A 20,296-nucleotide genomic window follows, 5' to 3' on the forward strand; every position below is an offset into this window, starting at 1 on the left:
TATAGAGATATAGTGAGACATGGAGAAAAATAATTTCATTCCTAGTATGTGATGTTTGAAGGAGATTTGTTGTTTTGATTGTATTTGCTCTGAGGGTGTGGATGCTTATTCTAAGACAAATGACTTTAGATACGGGAAGAAAAATGCTGACGCTGACAAATGTGGCAGACAAAAGAAAGCCTAACGCAGCTTTATGAACCCTTCACAAAAGAGACCACATGTTCATTAAAGTTTCATCTTGTCAAAGTGATTTTGAAAAAATATGAACCTGTATTGTGCCTCTTGATAAATTAGATAGTATACAGTGTGGAAATCCTTTTGATGCTAGAATCAGTTTCTCTGAAATGAAAAAAAAATGAAATAACGTGGCAGTAATTAACACATCATCCAGAGAGGATGGAGTAGATGCTGTCTCATGTTTGTTTGTATTTGTGTGTGTGTGTGTGTGATTATCGGTCTGCCATTGTGAATAGTTACACACACACATGTATATCTATTTTTTAAGCTAGTGTAGGACAGTGACAATGTATTCTCCAGTTTCTTTACACCTCTAGGGATGATTATTAATCCAATAATTAAACATTTATTGCCAGATGCACCTGCTCTCCCTCTTTACTGAGCCCCCCCCCAGGGACTCCATCAGAGAAAGCCAGAGGACTGGAGAGAGAGAAACAGGGAGGGAGGGATGAGAGAGAGGGAGGGAGGTATAGAGAGAGAGAGAGAGGGGGAGAGAGAGAGAAGGAGGGGTGGGGAAAAAGAGCAGTGATTCAGAAGGGTCATCAGATAGCAGGATTCTTTCACACCGATGAGGTGTTATTGTGCGGGAGGACAAACGTGTGTGGAGTTATGTGACTCCAGAACAAAAGGAACCACCGGGAGGAGGAAGAGGCTGGCACGTTCCACCAGAGGAGAAGAATAGAAAAGTGAAAGAGGGACTGTACCCCCCGGAGAGAGACACCCATTTGAGATCAGATAGCAAAACTTTTTTAGCTATCCTTTATCTTTCTTCATCGGACTTTTATTCTTATTTTCATCCAGAATATTTTTTTTTAAATCTTCCTGCGGAAGAGAAGAGAAACTTGAAATCTGTTTTAAGAAGAACAACCATTATCAACAAACTTTCATACACAACTGACCAACTCATCAAGATATTAGAGAGGAAGATTGAGATAGAGGGACAGCGTGTCCTTCTGCAGCGGGAGCCGAGATGCTGCGCTACCTGATCAAAACGCTGCTCCAGATGAACCTGTTTACCGACACACTGCGCGACTCCAATGGCACAGACCTCCTCTACAATCTCTCCATCCCCACCTTCAACAGCTCGCTGCTTGACTGGGCCAACTTCACCGGCTTCAATGGTCAGTACACTCATGGTACACACATGCTGTCTTTCATCAGGGAAGGGTACCGAGTCAGGAGTGTTAGGATGTGTGGAAGTAAAGGGTGGATGGAAATGTATAAAATTACTTTTAACTGTAAGGAACATTGACAGGGAAGTGCAAGATCTTCCTTTTCAACCTATCTTACTTGTCTTTTTTGCAAAGTTTTCCTGGCAGTACACTCACACACGGGTGTACGGGTTATGATGAGTATAACAGTACTTAGATTTAGAAAACTGCTCTCTTTTATTTTTTCACATTTTATTGTCCATATCATGCCTTCAGGATAATGCTATAATAGAAGATACATATAAATGTTATATTATATAAAGTTTAATTAATTAATTAATTAATTAATTAAATAATAATTACGAAATTATAAATTTATAAGATTCTAGTTGAAATTAAACTGATAATGTGAAATGGTTTACATTTAATCTAAGTATGATAAAATGACACTTTTTGAGAAAGTAAAGTATTAAAAAAGTGATCTTACGTACTTTTTTTTTTACTTTTTATAGATCAGCTTAAGGATAAGTGCAGTTTAATTTATTTCTGTTATCTCTATGATATGAATCGGACTTTATAAATAAGTGAGTAAGTAAATAACTCATAAATAACAAATAATACTATTTAAACAGCACAGATGTGAAAGATCAAAAGAAAAGGAGGAATGGTTTTCATATTGACCTCGAAGTGTCCCACACATGCAAAGAATTTAGGTAAAGATTTAGAATCTCATTGATATCTCTCTCTCTCTCTCTCTCTCTCTCTGTGTGTGTGTGTGTGTGTGTGTGTGTGCTCATGCCAGCCAGCAGTTAAACAGTATGTGTAATGGGATGCTCCTGCTGTGTCCTCATCCTCAGACTGGCTAATGACAGAGCAGTGTGTGTGTGTGTGTGTGTGTGTGTGTGTGTGTGTGTGTGTGTGTGTGTGTGTAGAGGTGTTTGTGTGTGTGTGTGTGTGTGTGTGTGTGTGTGAAGAGGATTTATTAGAGGTTAGTTCACCTTGATACCCGTGTGTATAGTGACTGTTTGAATCAATACCACATGGTCCCAAACACACAAATGATACATACACAAGAACACATAATGTTATGAGTTTTCATTTAGGGACTTTTTTTTGACTCTGTACTGATGGATGATGAATGTCATGAAACTCTTAATACACATATAAAGATTATTTAAGTTGGAGAGTGTCTCATGATTTCTTTCTACGAAGAATGTCTCATGATTTCTTTCTTTTTTTCATTCTATGTGGTCTGAATGCCTTTTGTGTCTTTTTTTTTTTTGTCATTTCCTGTAGTATGATGTATTCCACTCCTCTGTAGCTTCACTGCAGGACCAATAGAGAGGTGTGTGTGTGTGTGTGTGTGTGAGAGAGAGAGAGAGAGAGACAGACAGACAGAGAGAGAGAGAGAGAGAGAGAGAGAGATTTTGCTTCTGCTTTTGAAATGCAGCTCAGCTAAGCAGCTTATCTCTGAGGTGTTGGAATATTGATAATACAGAAGAATAGTGTGAGCTCCTGTTGTTTCTCATACCATATACTACTTATAGGACACTAATAACACACACACACACACACACACACACACATTTGACCTGTGCTCAAAGAACCATGTCTGTTTCTGGTGATTGATACTGAAGGATAATTCTGTCTCATGCCGTGTTTGTGTTGTAGACAAAGTCTTTGCTCTTGCTTTTGTGTATCTGAACATGCTGTGAATGTAATGACCGCATCCCCCTCACACACACACACACACGCACAGCTGTATGGCCACTGTGTGCCTCACCCCAGTGTGCCACTAATACAGCCACAGATGAGGAAATAGGCGCATTGGATCTATCTATCTATCTATCTATCTATCTATCTATCTATCTATCAGAGAGAATAATGTGGGAAAGGCAAGGGAGAGACAGAGAGGACGAAAGAACAAAATAAAAAGAAAGACACAAATCTCTGAAATTCTCAATTTTTTTTTTCTTTATGGCTTTATAGTTTGATCCCATGAAGTTGTCAAAAATTGAAAAATTAATATATCTTAGCAAAAAAAGGGATGCATGATTATGAAGAAACAAAGCACAAAACCTCAGATATTCTCAAGGGAAGATTCATGTGTTTATTAATATGGTATGGTAATTATATTATATGGCAGTGACGAGTTTCATACTGTTCCCGATGGAACAAAGTTCTTAAAAATGAATGTGTTGTTATCAGATTAATATTGTATTGTAAGTATTGATCATATTATGGGTATACAAATGTATAAAACAGTTTGAAAGCAAGATTGTGCTTATGAGAGCGTGTATGGATGAGTCTAGTAGAGAAGCTGCTCAGGTGCCAGGAAATCTTTACAAGCTCTGAAGTATATGCGCAGAGCAGCAGGAGAGTGCATGTGTAGAGGACAGTGCTGTGTGTGTGTGTGTGTGTGTGTGTGTTAAAGCCTCTCATCTTGTCTCCTGTGCTTCTGTTCTTCTTTTTCTGTTTGCTTCTCTCTTGCTGTTGTCTCTCTGTCCTGCTTCTCTACTCTCAGCTGATATTTCTCTGCTCCTGTGTCTTAGTTTCTGTCTGCAATCTGCGTTTCTACTGTTGTCTCTTCTTTTCTGTCTTACTACTTCCACTCTCTCTCTGCCTTTCCTGCCTCCTGTCTCTCTGCTGTTGACTGTCCTTTCCTATCCTGTCTCACATGTGTTCATGTTACCTTCATATGTCCGTCTCTCTACTGCTTACTCTCTGTCTTCCTGTCTCTGTAATCCAGTCCCTCAACACGTGTCTCACCACTTCTGTCTCTCTACTTCTGTCTTTCCAGTTCATAAAATTTGTAATGACTAGTCTATTTAACTCAATCTATAACACGCAGACTCAATCATTGACATATCTATTTTTGTAGCTTCAGTACCATAAGAGAAAGCTTCAGTCTTCTGGACTCCCACTGGAGCTAATCGAAGGTGGAGAAAATCAATATTGTCCAATAACTAATGCAGGGAATTGTAGTGAATTTACACAGACATGGATCACAGTACTCTTATGGGGATTATGTGGTTAATCTTTGGTTTCTCCCGTGTCCCGTTTCTGCATGCCAGTCTTCATAAAGCAGCTGAGGGTAATTGGAAGGAAATTCCATTTGTTTGGCTGAAATGGGATGGCTGGCATTTTTTAAGACCTCCGAGGAATTTTCTCATCTTTGCCAAATTGTGGTCATTCTGGACCTTAGACCCTAACATATTGAATTTCTTTAGGATGAAAAGGCTATTATGATTCTAAATTGTTTTATCACACTGTACCACATATTGCCCTTTGGAAAGCTCAGTACACAGTGATGGCTTTGTGTATTTGGTCGAGATCCCACATCGTCATTCTAATGCGCAGAGACTGAAAGCATCACACCATTCAACTTTCACGTGTGTGGCCTCTGTGTATACAGAACCGTAATTGACTCGGATCTAGAAAATCAAATTTGTGGAGATTGTCATGACAGCTTATTTCCGTGACTAATGTGGCAGTGAATATGAATTCATGAATTTACAATGAATAGTAACAATAAATTACTTTAGTCACATGCGCCTCAGCCATCCACCTGGGGTCATCTGCAAGCTTTTGTGGCATTAAATGGGCTGACATCACTGCGTGTGTTTGTGTGTGTGTGGGTGCACACTTTCTAAATAAGATATCCACATAAATGACACAATGACAGACCTGTATCCTAGCGTATTGCATATTTATGCATTCTACCACTATGTTCATACTTATAGTATTCATTCATTTTTATTTATTTTTCTAATCACTGCACAATTTGCAGAGATTATATCTTGTTATATTACTTTTAAATAAAAGGGCAGATTTGTACTGTGATCTACCACCTCTTCATGCTGTTTTCCATTGAATTAATCTCTTTAATTAGTACTCTATCTGGTAATGTTGTTGTTGGGGACAATGGGGCATTGTCCTAATCCTGTGGTGATAATGGCTATGTTAGTATACTCTCAGGGGTCAAGTGGCTTTCAGTCTCATCACTATTGCAATCTCACAGGCTCCCTATTGGCTGAGATACCTGCATTTAAAGGATACACTGTCGAATTCACTTAGACATTCTATACAGAACTGACAATCAATAATTTAGAGAATTAATGAATTAGCAGTTAAAAAGAGATACGTAACATAAGGGTTATGCTGTTACATCACTTTAGTTGCTTCTCAGTAGAAACTATTTATTTAGATTAGACTAATTTAGACTAGATTAGACTAGATAAATCTAGTACTAGTACAACAAAATGCAGTTTAAATGTCTAACCAGTAGTAAAGTGCGTAGTAAGCAGATACATAGAATGACAAGGTATATACAGTAAATACGGTGATATGGATATATACAAATCTAATACCTTCTGGTCTTTTTTTCCAATTTTCAACTAGTTTCTGTAATGCTGTGCCCAATGTAGCCTCAGATTTCTGTTCTTGGCTGAGAGGAGCGGAACCCGATGTGGGCTTCTGCTGTTGTAGCCCATCTGCTTCACAGTTGTACATTCTGAGATGCTTTTCTGCTCACCATGGTTGTAGAGTTATTTGGTTATTTGAGTTACTGTAGACTTCCTGTCAGCTTGAATCAGTCTGGCTACCTGCCTGGACTGCTTCTCACTGGATGGTTTTTTCCTTTTTCACACCATTCTGTGTAAAACTCTAGAGACTGTTGTGTGTGAAAATCCCAGGAGATCAGCAGTTTCTGAAATACTCAAACCAGCCCTTCTGGCACCAAAAAACATGCCACAGTCAAAGTCACTGAGATCACATTTTCCCCCATTCTAATGTTTGGTGTGAACATTAACTGGAGCTCTTGACCTGTATCATCATGATTTTATGCATTGCGCTTCCGCCACATGATTGGCTGATTGGATAATTGCATGAATGGACATGAATCCTAATAAAGTGGATGGCACTGTGAGATAGATTGGTATATACAAGTAAAGTGAAGAATATGTTTGAATATATATATATAATCAATATTAAAAAGAGTGCAATATGTGTGAATGGATGTGTGCAAACAAAATATTTTTTAAGTAAAATATGTTTTCAATGTCAGCTTTTTAAGCAATGTTTCTTTTTAGTAGACTATGGTTTTGTCCATTCATCATGGTAATTATGACTAAAAGCCTGCCAGTGAAAAAAGGAAGTAAAGTCTAACAAATTCAGCTTGTTAATGCTCCCTAATGAAGCTCTTTGTAATTGAAAAATCACATTCAGAAATTAAATCCAATTAGCAAGCTACTCTTCTGATGTGAGAGAATGGTTTTGCACAAACACACTCACAAACACACACACACACACACACACACACACACCTTCACTGTCATTTTCAGGAAGAGAAAGTTGTGCGTCCTTGGCACAGTCACTTCTTGAGCCATTAGGTTTTATTCAGGAACGTCAGATCTCCTGGGGACACTTATTTAATCTGTAATGGGGTGCGGTCAAATATGTATTATTAATGAAACAGTGGGGACTCCTTTAACAAAAGCCAAATATGTTTATTCATAACCAGCTGAATAATTTGGAATAGAAAGTAGTCCCCAGCTGTCTGTGTCTTTTGTAAATACACAAAAATCTAGCTTTCTGGTACCTTACGTTTTGTGAGGTTAACCTATCCACTATCCTTTAAAGCTCAGTGAAGAAGAAAATCGGATAAGATTGCTATGTAGTATAATACACAATCTACAGTTTGGTTTATGAAGAAAGATTTCCATATTGTCCAGACTATACTGATGTCTTACTCACTGATCAGGCTCAGCTCTACACAAAGCAGAATATCATATGCTGTCTTAGATACCTTACGTTACCTGTAGCAGGGTTGAAGATCAGAATTTGAGATTAAATTATTAATAAATATCAATATACAGTATTTATTACATAGAAGTCAATATGCTCAAAACAGTGTCCTTTTGTGAGGGTGTGACAAAAAACTCTCTCTATTTCAACTAAAATAAAAAAAAATAAATAAAAATGATGTATCTAAAAGTACAATAAACAATATATATCCAAACCTTCATTTACTTACATATCACGTACAACTTATGTAAACATACATACTGTAAATCTTTACTCTGTAACTAAAGCCAGCTCAGGCTTCATTATTTTTGGCTTAAAGGCACTATATGATCCCAGGGGACAAATCTTTCTTATGTAGTGTAGTGCACTTTTACATATTGCCTGCTAGTTTGTGGCTAATTCCTTGATTCGTTTATTAAAATTTTATCTATTCAACTGTCGACCTGTTCGCCCATTTGAAAATCTCTCACATTCTCTCTCTCTCTCTGATCCTATCCTCATCCAGAGTGGCAGCTGGTAAATAAAGATTGAGCACAGATAGATGTGTGTGCAGCAGCAGATGACTGTTATTTCTTCTTCTGGTCACTGAAATGAGCTTTTCTCCAGCTTAATCAGACACATGGAAACACTTACAGATTCTGTATAGCTCTATACTACACACTGCCACTTACACACATACACACACTCACATGCACTTATCAATCCTATATATCCTCTCCAGTGTTACATCACATATATATATATATATATATATATATATATATATATCAATCTTCAGAGCAATCTTCTATAGGCACACCTTCACCAGTGTGCTGTATCTCAGCACCATAAAAACACACACAAAACCTAACCCTCAGAAACTGCACCAATCTTCTCGGTATTAAAAGCCTTCTGCACTGAATGTTATGCAGAATTATGTACATAATAATCAAAATATGCATGGGAATCAAACTGTAGTCTGCATCTATATCTGTGTATTTGATGAGCCAAGAAAAGCAGGCTTGGCACGATCTTTCTGCACAGATGCAAATTACATATCTCTTCAACTTTTTCAATTACTCTTAGGATTCTGAGGATGCAGATTGGAAAGTGGTGTGACTGAGAGTCGGAGGGATTTATTCATTTCTACACATGATCATATAACGCTATGTGACAGCTGTGTAACCGCCAATATTTCATTTTGGCTCTCCGTAATTATTGTCAGCCTACACTTGGTGGCACTTTAATAGAAAAGAGTTATCGATGACTAAGGTTACTGTAATTGTTACTCAGTCAGGTGAAGAATATTAGTGTAGATACTGTGCATATTAACACACATATTGTGTCGTCACATATTTGTTGTTTTAATTTGAAGATTCTGCTGCATCATTCTGATGTATTTCCATGTATACGCGTGATCATATTTCCTTACTTTTCAATTGAAATATTGTTCATGCCACATATATATTATCTTAACAGTAATTTAATGTCCACAAGGGACAATGTCTGAACAAGCATAAAGTCGATGGGATTGCAGGGTTAAGTGTGCTGATGATGTGGGGATCAGGGAACAGGGTCGTGCCCCTGAAGCCTTCTCCTCATGCTCTGACACTGCTCCTGAGTTCATTAATTTCTCAGTGTCAGACACGCATGGATGCTCATTGCCCGGGTGGCCTCTAGGCGAGCAGTCCACTCAATTGTCCTCTAACATCTGCCCTGTGCTTTCTTATTCTAATCAGGGTGATTCCCTAGTCACTGCCCAAGAGCCTTATATGTGCTCACACACATATATGCACACACTGAAAATTCAAAAAGTATTAAATTTTTCAAAGGGGGAAAGAAAATGTGATATAGTCACCTAATGTAATATATACAAATACATGTGTTGAACAAGGGACACTTGTGGGAAAGGAGGTTTAAATGAATACACCTAATATAATACTTAACTAACTATATAACATACATTCTTGTATATTTAAGAGTTTTTCCTAATCATTTCCAACAATTTCTTTCAGAAGCACACTATTTCTTAGGCTGAATCTCAAAAGGAATTCTATTGGACATATAGTGCACAACATACAGTAGATAAAATTAAGTGCTATTTTGTTATACCCTATGTAGTGAGCATATATAGTGAATAATAAGCCATCTGAGATACAGACTAATTGCACTGAAACAGTTAGCATAAGAAACAAAGCTAAAAAAATTAGTCTCAAAAGCAATTTTATGGGTAGATAAATACAAAACAAATCTAAAGGAAAGAAAAAAATAATGCTTAAGAAAAAAATAGGACAAAACCACAAAGAACACACACGACACAAATGTGGAAAAGGAAGCCTTCTCAGACATGCATATGTGTACAGAAATATTAGACAAGCCTGCACATGTCAATAGAAATGAGGTGTATATTAACAGTAGCTACTGTACTTAAGTATGTATTGGAATTATTTCTGCATTACTCAGGTATAAATCTTTTTGTCCTTTATATTTACTTCAAGGAAAAATAAACACTGAATCCCTTGCATATTAATCGGTATCATTAACATGTGGTCTTCAGTCGTGTCCATTTTCTAATGAAATTCTCTGTTGACTTTGTAGTTTTTTTTCTTTAGAGTTGACATTTTAGAACTGTTAATATCTACATGTTGATTTGAATTTGGTTAACAATTTCATACATTACCCACAATGCTGTTTGACTACTCACTGATAGTCTTGCCAGTGGGAATTATCCCTCGCTTCATTTCTACCTAAAGAAAGTGATGCAGCAGTGCTTTATTCCTTTACTCCGTCCAGCTCTCTCACCTCCTCATCTGTACGCTCTGCTCGAACAGATCAGCTTCCAAAGCTTCAACTTTTCATGTTAATACTGCTGTCAATGCCATCGCGCTTGTCATCTTATAGAGCGTTAACTAGCAGAGCCAAATCTCAGCACAACTGTGTCGTATAGCTGCATTGCATCCTGGTACTTTGAGCCAGTTTGCTGTCTGCACTATTTCTGTGATTTCTCATTAATATGATGTTGAATGTTGCTGGAAAATGGTGAGTGAGAAAAAAAGAGCTGTTACTCTGTTTTTTTGTTTTTTTAAGCCAGCACATTATCCCCAGAGTCACTAAGCACATCACAAATATTTCATTATACACATATTTAATGTGTTTCAGGGTAGACTTTTCCTGTAACTAATCAAAATGCCAAATGCCAGTTGTTACTTTTACTCTGATAAACTTCCCCAAATGGGACTCGTTAACCCTTTGCTTCTTATTTTACAAAAACATTTCCATTGATTTTTTTTTTTTTACTTTTGTTTACACCTTTGTCTATGAAATCTGTGATTTTATTTTTAAATTCTTTAATTTTGAATCCTATCATGATAGGATAATATTGGTCAAAGCATTTGTGGCATGAAAAAAAAACCCTCTTACTTTCCTCGCTGCACTGGATCAGACAGTCAGGAAGGATTCATTTTTTCCTCACCAAAGACACCAACAAGGGGATAAACTGAGGTAAGAAAGTTAAAGTTACTATTACTATACTTTATCCATATTTCCACATAAAAAAGCAGATTATTTGGTTAGAACAGCCAACAGATTGGCAGAACTTATGTTGACTGGTGTAGTCTATCAGTCTTTCTCTCTGTTAATAAAAAAATAAATAACAGAAATTATATATTTATATGAGAAAACTATCAAGATAATTTACAAGACAGCCTTTAATTATCATGTTTGACAGTTTGCAAAAGTTTCCGCAGGTCAACAAATTATATTTTATATATTATTACCAAGCTAACTAGCTAAATGCTACCTGAAATTTAGCAATCTGCCATCCACATCAAAGGTCCTGGAGTGTAATTAGTGACCGAATCATTATTTGTTCTGTTTATTAGCAGTACTAAACAAAATTCAATGCAACAGTTCTCTCTGCTTCACTAAACATTCAGCTAAGTAGTTGTTAGCTAGTAGCACCCATCTCTCTGAACTAGTTTTGCTGATATTACTATACTTATGATGAGTTTTTTTTTTTTTTCAATTCTTTATATCTTGCTGGCATTATTTCATCTGTACATCTGTGACAGTAATTGGTCTAGGCATTCATATAAAATCAGAACAATATGAAAAAAATCGACCACTAGCATTCATCCTGACATAGACAAGAACAGATTAATCTTCAAAATGTATTTTCCTTTTGTAGGTATATTGATTTTTATTCATTTTTTTTTCAACCATTTTTTGTTCAAGTCAAATATATATCAAATAAATGTGTAAAGGTCTTTAAAAATGTAAAATGTTTGTTGACCATGTGTAGCATCTTAAAATACTGTTCATGTGATGTCATATGCATAATGCAAATAAATTGCTATATATCTGTAATACATAAATGAATATCTTACTTCGTTTATTTCTCCCTAAATGCATATCTCTAAAAAAAATGACAAAGTAGATGTCTTACTGAGCAAAGCATAATAAGTGAATTCAAATCATAAGTTACATTATTACATAAATCTGCACACCCATGCAAACACACGGCTTCTCGAACTAAAAATAAACACAAATGAATCTTGAGATAAACACATCTGAATAGAGCAAATATAATTACAGATAGAAAATGTGACTCATGTATTCAGTGCCTGTATTACTGTGAACTGTACAGACACTTCAGGTATGAATATTCAGCTGTGCACTCTCATTTGCACGTAGCACATAATTACTAGATGTTCTGTTTGGCCAGATTAGTGAGAATTAATTACTACACACACAGCTGTTTTCTAAAACCTTTCTATTTTACATACAGTTGGTAAAAAGGTGATTAATGGTAGGATTATAAATCAACCCATGATCTAACTGTAACAGCAGGCACAAGTTGAAACGAAACATAAATCCAACTTGCATGTTATTATATGATTGTAAATGCTTTTTAATGGCGTCTCACATCTCCAATCACATCTCCAGTGTTGGTGTGGAGTGTGTGTGTGCATGTTATCCCTGTTTCCACATGGCTTTCCTCTTGGTTTGCTAAATTGCCCCTGGGTTTGAATGTTTGTGTGAATGGTGCCCTGCGATGGACTGGCATCCCATTCAGTCCCACCTCGCACGCAGTGCTCCAGATCCACTGCAACCCCAACCAGAATAAAGGAGGTTACAAAGTGTAATGAGTGAATAATATATTTCAATATGGTTATTTGAAATGGAACACATTTTTAAAGTAGAGCTTCAGTTCAATGGATCTTATCACCACATGGATAATGTAACGATGGCAGAATCACCACATAATACTCACAGGACCATGTACCTCAGGCCTTATGTCTCACACAAAAGGTACTTTTTATGGTTTTATGTGCTGCATCCGAATATCCTTAACACCTTACTATACAGTAGGCGAAAAGCAGTACGCCAAAGGAGTAGTATGACTGAATCCTCAGTATTCATAAAACAGTAGGCGAGAAATACTCGGATGACCTATTGCTTCCTCCAAGATTCTGCAGTATGGAACCATTGTAAACTGCGCTATCCCATAAGCCAACAAGACTGGCACAGAAGAGCTGTCAGAATCAAAAATGGTGGAAGGCAGCGTGTCGGCTCTTTTAAAGTGTAAGTGCTATAGGTATTAAACGTTGCTCCTGGTGGTTAAACTGTACTTGTTTAACAGCACCTGAGTAAATTGTTAACTTGTTGAAGATTTAAACAAGAAAACAGTTTAATTCAGTTGCCACAGGGTTTAAGTTTTTGGGGTTATTATGACGTCGTAGGTCACGTGACGATGCCAACAAGGCGGATGTAGTATGTCCGGATTGTATTCATACTACACACATATACTGATCAGTATATATGTACTGTATCAACAGCCGAGCAGTAAGTACTGAATCGAATACAGTAGGTACTGTCTCAGTACGCGAATTCGGACACACAGATGGTCTCTAATATGGACCTAGACCACTAGAAGTGTGCCACCTACTGGAAACACAAAGTGTTTACCCATGCTGAAAACCAGGCTGAAGAACATCCAACAATAGTAGTGTAGCATTAATGGAAGCAATTTGAAATCTATTGTTATGAAATAGCAAATATTTTGTATATGCAATATTTTGTATCTAAATACTTGATTTTTTTTACTGACCTTTTAAATTCATGTCATTCATATTTCAGTAAAATTTCTATATATATGCATGTATCTCATTACTGTACTATAATTACAACTCTATTAGTTATTCTTCCTTGCTCAAATCGAATTATCCCATGCATTTCATCTTTCAGCTATGTGTTATCCCATATCCAGAATCATTTGCAGCATGTGTAATACATGACATTATGATTATTATTGTTTTTTTCTCTCTCACATTTTCAAGCAGTGCCATTGTTTTAGAATGTGACCACGAAGCAACAATGATTAATTCATTCTGACTTTAAATGCCTGGATGTTCAGAGAGTGGTGAGGGGTAATGATTTGCTCTTTCTGTCATTGTATAGAGTCCTGCAGTGAAATGCCGCTTTGCCAATCAATGAGTAGTTCACACTTTAACACTAATTAAGTTGTTATGGGGCCAGCAGTGTCAACCCCACACACACACACACACACACACACACAAACACTTTCCCCTTGGGACAGGAGAGTGAATGTTGCAGGAAAGCAATTTAAAGCACTATATTAGGACAAAATACCACAAACAGAGACAGCTATAGCTCTTAATCCTCACAAATGCAGAAACCTCTACACATTTACATATTAATCTACTAATAACTTCATGCCCATTTACACATAAACACATAACCTTATAATATAAACATTAATTTAAAAAATAATTATTTAATATTTTTTCAATTAAAAACAACGAGGATGTTTTTGTAACATCATGCAACAACATCAGGTGAAAAAAAACGAGCAATTAATATAAATCAATGTCCAATTAAATTAAATGCTCTAATGGATGCAAATTAATTAGTTATCTAAAAAAATGTTTTGGCATCAAAACATTATTAAAACTTTCAGATAAATATGTACCCTTTCATTAAGTCTTATAAGCAAAGCATACAGCAAATAACCAAGCAGCTTCCTCTGACACAACAATACCTCTGGTTATGCGTCAAGGTGTTGAAATTACTCTTGAACTTTTAGGGCTGTGACACACCAAGTCACCGCAGAAGAAGATAACTTCACCATTGCCTTAGGTCTTCAGTGAAAAGTGAAAATACAGGGCACAAGCATGACAGGAACTCACATTCCATATCAGGAGGTGGCAGTAGTCTGTGTTTGTACTCAAAAATTAAGAAGTTTGACACCTACCATGTGCCAGCATTAGTCCCTACAGAGGTGTTACTATTTTTTGGCATATTATTTAGAGCAATACTGTATGGTCCTCCCAGTTACCAGTTGTACCACTCTGAATGTGAACAATCCGCTCTGAATTTAAACAGTCGGCTTGGCATTTGAACAGTCAGCTCAGAATTTTAACAATCAGCTCAGAAACAGTAAGCTCAGAATTTTAATAATCTGCTTGAAATCAGTTTGGAATTTGAAGAGTCAGCTCAAAATTTGGACATTTTACTTGGAATTTTAACAATCAGCTCGGAATATTTTCCTCAGAATTTGGACAGTCAGCTCGGATTGTAAACATTTTCCTGAAACATTTGAACATGAAATATTTGTACTTGAAATATTCAGCTCCAAATATGAACAATCAGCTCAGAATTAAAACATTCTGCTTGGAATTTTTACATTCTGCTCGGTATTTGAACAATTCTACTTGGAAGCTGAACAACCAGCTAAAAATTTTAAAATTCTAATCGAAATTTGAAAATTCAGTTTGGAATTATACAATCAGCTTCAAATTCGAACAATGAGCATGAAACTTGATCAATTGGATTAAAATGTGAACAATCAGCTCAGAATTCAAGCAAACAGTTATGTTAACATTCTGCTCAGGATATGAACAATCAGAATTTTAACTTACAGCATGGAATTTGACCAATCAGCTCAGAATTTAGAGACTTTGCTCAGCTTTTTTTTTTTTTTTTTTTTTGAAAAAGGATATCTAGAGCAGCTAAGCAAAAGGAATCTTAGAAAAACAGTAATAGATAATGTGTGTATGCTCTCTTGAGAATGTGTATGCGCTTTCATTTTTTTAATTTTACCTTTTCTTTTTCTGCTCTTTCTCTTGCATGTCCCTGACACTCAATCAACATGCTCAGTAGGTTGAATGGTTGCTGGAAAAAGCCACTGATGAGGGACACAGCACAAAATCTAACTCAGCAGCATCCAACAGCAGCGTCCAACAGTTGGTTGGCTGTGTCAGGGGTCTACCTGAGAACTCAGAGTACTGCTTTGGCACCAGCTGCATTTTATCCCTCAGTTTTATAGTTCAGTTGTTGGTGCACTGGTGGATGTATTGTTTACAAGGAGAAGGAATATTTCATTTTATTCCTACTTTATAGTGCAGGTGGGAGCTTATAATGATGACTGGGTCGTCTAAGGAGATCATTAGCTTGTGTAGCAGCTTGCTGGAACAGGCAGTGTCTCTGAGACAGAGAGAGAAGATGCCCTGCTGGACCTGAGATGATGACTGGCGTCTCTTCCTCTGCGCACAGTGGCTAGTTAATATGCAGCGTCTGTGATCCAGCAGAGTACCTGTTGAACACTGAGCTACAACAGATGTGAGCGAGTGTCTCACTAGACCTCACTATTTATACAGAGGTTCCTGGAAGGGCTAAGGGAGGCCATGGCATGCTATCTGCAATGCCAAGTGCAAATTATGCATGTGGCAGCAAGGCCTACATGAGTAGGCTCTGCTCTTGTCAGACTCTCCACATAGCACCACAGGTTGCCAATTGGGTATGGAGAGTGCGAGAAGTAGCGATGGAGATAGAGAGAGCGCAGTGGAAATGAAGGCGTGAGAGGCAGAGTGCAGGGGGCCACCGAGTGGCCGCTCTGTCCCTGCATGTGATGGAAATTTAATAAGTGTATTAGGATTGGCAGCTCCACTTGCCGCCTGCCTGCGCATTAGCATAAAGCTATTTATTAGCTTGATTTCCCAGGCTGAGTGCCACCCGGGCCAGGCGTATGCAGGGGGCATGCGTTGCCATGGCTACAGTTGGACGGGGGGCCATAAGTGCAAGGAGAAGAGCGTGATGCTGAATCTCCTGTGATCATTTGGCAGGTGCAAAATGACTGTTAGGAGGATGTTGAATAAAAAAGAGAAACATGAAAAAGGTCTGATTTTCCAGACCTGCCACCTCCAGCACAAATAGTTGATAAACAAAGCTGGAACTGTTAATCTTTTTAGGGTTAATGCACTATCAGCAGTTCACACAATTTTTGAAACGAGGCAGTCACGCCATGAAAAACTGTGCAGATTTTCCAGTCTCTATGTCTTTTGGATCTCTTTTGCCTCCTGTAGCTCAAAGCAAGGGCTCAGCAGATCACAGAGAGTGTTGACAGATTGCTCATGTTTGTGAATGCATTTACTTAAAGTAATGAGTGAGTGAGTCTGCATTCACTTAAAGTAATCTAAAGTAAGTCTACATTAGTCAATAATCAAATTTCTTTCACTATAAACTATTAGCTTAATTTTCAGTTGTTTGGTTGTAGGTTTTTTTTTCATTAATTTTGATTTTTTTTTCAGTCAGTTTGCTTATAATGTATCAGCCAAGTAGAAAAACAACATACATGTTTTTAATCAATCACTCATGTCACTTGACTGGAACCACCACTGACAGTTCACAAAGATGATGTAAGGAGTGTTTTCTTTTTCTTTATCTTTTTTTGGATCTGTTTACATAGATGTAGAAAAATCCCACATATACTGCGCATATACTTTACACCCAATTAAATGGGCTAAAATGTAGGTGTTTTTCCAGATTTCTTAAAATCTGATAATAGTCTTAATCCCATTTAATATATCACAATATACTGTTTACATAAACACTTATAAACACTTTAATATGTTTATCATATTAAACATAATATGATAACTACCAAAATCAGGTAATGATTGGATTATTGGTGTTCATGTAAATGTGCTTTGTGTGGAGTGGAAAGCTGATCTTTCCCTGCAAAATGTAATTAATAGTTATATGAATATGAATTGTCTTGTATTATTAAATACTGTATATTCTCAGAAATACAGAATAGCTAGATGAGTAGACAGACACAGCTAGCTTACATTCATATAGTACGTATCATACTATACATCATGTATTAGCACAGCATTAATTTAGCCTACATTTCTTTTATTATTATTATTATTACTACTAATAATAGTAGTATTATTACCAGAAAGAATAGTAGTAGTAGTAGTAGCCTAAGCAGGCATTTTAGTAGGTATGTTAGTAGGCTGCAGCAGTATGAACTCCAGGCCTGCATCTCCTAATGGCATCCATTGCAGTGTTGCAAAATCACCACATTTATTTCCCAGAATTCTATACCACTTCTCAGTAGAGCTGTCTGTTGTTATGCTGGATTGTTCATTCATTCCTTCATTCATTCTGACTATTTTGGGAACACTGGGCCCGAGGTGGAAATATCCCCTGGATGAGACACACATTCACATTCACATCTCGGCAAGTTGTCATAGCCATCCCGTCTACTGGCATGTTTTTTGGAAAGTGGTAGGAACCCAGATGAAAAGCACTTGGATACAATGAGAACATGTGAAAATTCACACAGAAAGTAACCAGAAGTCAGGATCAAACTGGTGGATCCAGGAGCCGTGAGGTGGGAATGCTACCTGCTGCACCGCTGTACTTTCTGTAGTGGATGATCTCCAAGTTAAATCATGTTCTTGTCCTCTGTTTTTGCCTCACCTCACTCTGGAGTCTATAGAGATTAGAGAGATGTGCTTCACGATTTTGGGTGTCATACTTGTGCAGGGCAACACTAATCTTCTCTGTATCGTTCCAGTGTGCTGCCGTAGCAAGCACCTTGCTCTCCCAGACTCCCACGTTTCTAATGGGTTGCGACAGCTCAAAGCTCATCATTATTCTACACATAAAATGTAATAACTGAAATCAAGACAGGTGATCTTTTTTAAACACATTGTGTGTGTATGTGTGTGTGTATGTGTGTGTGTGCGTGTGCATGAGAATTACAAATGAACTCAGGTCTTCATGAATTAACTCTTACCTAATTCTCAGTCACGCTTCACTTCATGCCATTATTCCCCACAGCCAGTCAGCACTATCTCTAAAAGTTTAATGATGAAAGTTTCAAAATGATCAGGAGATTTTTCATGGCAAAACCATCATGGGTAGAAAGAATTTTTTTCCTCATCTTTGTGCTGAGGCTTATACCTTTTATATCTTACATTAGTTTTTTCAGTATATTAGAATTCTTATATTTTTATATTTTTATAATGTCTCAGCGATACTGAGGCGTAAATATTATTATAGTGATTCACAGATGTGTAAAATGAGACTGTCAGGGTGTGATGGATAGTGTGCAGTGGAGCATTTAAGGTAGCTTGCGGTTCAAAAAACTGCTTTAGTCAGTGAGACAGATCAGCCAATAAGAGGCTTAGCATAGTAATTGCATTAGCATGAGTTGTAATAATGATGCAAGCATTAATATACACCATGAGCTCTAATTAACTGAACAATTTCCCCCAGAAAAAAGAAACATAATGATAGGATAAAACATTCATTTTAAGAATCACTACTGTTATTGTAAATGCTATCATACTCTTCCCAGGCTTTGTGTGAGTGTGTACATGTATTTGCTAATTATTAGAATTAAAAGTGAGTTGCAAGCCACCATTTCTCTCTCTCTCTCTCTCACTCTCTCTCTCTCTCTCTCTCTCTCTCTTGCTCACTCGAATTCATGACTTATTTGCTTAAGTAGATGATGGCAATGACAACTGACCTTTACATAGAGACAGCAGTGTATGCCCCCCACCACACACACTTAATACACACAGCGCACACTCAGTGCATAAAACTTTTCTTTCGCTCTGAATGCTTAGAAATCAATCGATTGGCAGCAGTACACTAGAACCTGATATGTAGTTTTGCTCCTTTCTCCACCTCACTGCACTAACAGCATACTGCAGTAATCTTAAAGAGCAAAGCCGTGTCTCTAAAACTTGGTGTTCTGATAACCCAAGACACTATAACATAAGCACTATTGCAGTGTGTGACTGTTTGATTATTCACATTGACTAAAGCTGATTACTTTAGTATACTATTATTATTTTATTTTATTTGATGTTCAAGTAAGAATTAGACTCATACGGCTTTCCGGTGTTTTTTTTTTTTTTTTTAGTTATTCTGAGTTTAGCCACAAGAGGGCAGTGCAAAAGGGAAGAACTTAAACTGGCAAGATACTTCAAACTATTATGATCCCAAATGTTGCCTTTTAAGCAAATGGATTCAGTGCATGAGCTTCCAAACAGAACTGTAATATTTATTCTATGATCTCTTCCAGTCTGTGGTTGGTCCAAATATCACTTTCTAATTTGTATCATGGTACGGAGTGACAGTCTGATTTCCAGGTCAACTCCCCTAACAGTGCAGAGTGTCCAAGAAAGATACACAGCACACAGATTTCTTCTTCTTCTTCATCTTCTGCTTCCTCACTCACACTCATAAGCATTGCAGGACATGCGTCCATGCATTTCTATTGCCTTACTATGTTATGGTCGTATTGTATACATTATAATTTATTCATTTATGCATGGTATAGGGTTACTGGATAAGGTTAATGGGCCAATTAACATTTATATTTTTCGGTTTTCAAATGTATTCTAAGAACGTGTGTCAATTATCTCGATTCATGATGCCAGTCCTACGCAAATGTTAAAGTGACATTATGCTTTGGCCTGCTGGATTTTGACCCTGCACCACTGTAAGAGCTTGTCATCTCACACTGCTTGTGTAATTACTATTCAAATGAAGTTTGACATTTATGGCAAGAGACCAAAGCAATTGACTGTACTTCATATAAACCTTAGTATACCTTTATTTTGCTGTTTGCTACTGATTTGTTGCCAGAAAACTGAGCTTTTCGCAATGGGCTGTTAGTTGAGTATAAACATTTCCTGATGTAAGGTGTGGTGTTATAGGGCAGAGAAAGCAGTACTGTTTGTTGCTGATTGGTCATGTACATGGCACACATAGTATACAACATCATACACACAGACAACACT

General features: G+C 37.1%; 1 protein-coding gene and 1 non-coding gene across 2 annotated transcripts in view; one reads left to right on the top strand and one right to left on the bottom strand.

Annotated features, from left to right (window-relative positions):
- The first annotated feature begins 792 nt into the window (after nucleotides 1-792).
- The window catches only part of robo3 (roundabout, axon guidance receptor, homolog 3 (Drosophila)), a 152,062-nt gene continuing 132,558 nt past the window's right edge, over nucleotides 793-20,296 (top strand). Inside the window, exon 1 of the mRNA XM_026941833.3 lies at nucleotides 793-1,358. Within this exon, the coding sequence (XP_026797634.3) occupies nucleotides 1,208-1,358 (151 nt within the window). The 5' untranslated portion in view covers nucleotides 793-1,207. The remainder of the gene's footprint in view (nucleotides 1,359-20,296) is intronic.
- On the bottom strand, nucleotides 17,982-18,083 carry LOC113543682 (U6 spliceosomal RNA). The gene has a single exon (XR_003404431.3). It is a non-coding gene; the product is annotated as a U6 spliceosomal RNA (small nuclear RNA).

This window comes from Pangasianodon hypophthalmus, chromosome 17, assembly GCF_027358585.1.
Source record: "Pangasianodon hypophthalmus isolate fPanHyp1 chromosome 17, fPanHyp1.pri, whole genome shotgun sequence".
In the NCBI taxonomy this organism is placed as follows: domain Eukaryota; kingdom Metazoa; phylum Chordata; class Actinopteri; order Siluriformes; family Pangasiidae; genus Pangasianodon; species Pangasianodon hypophthalmus.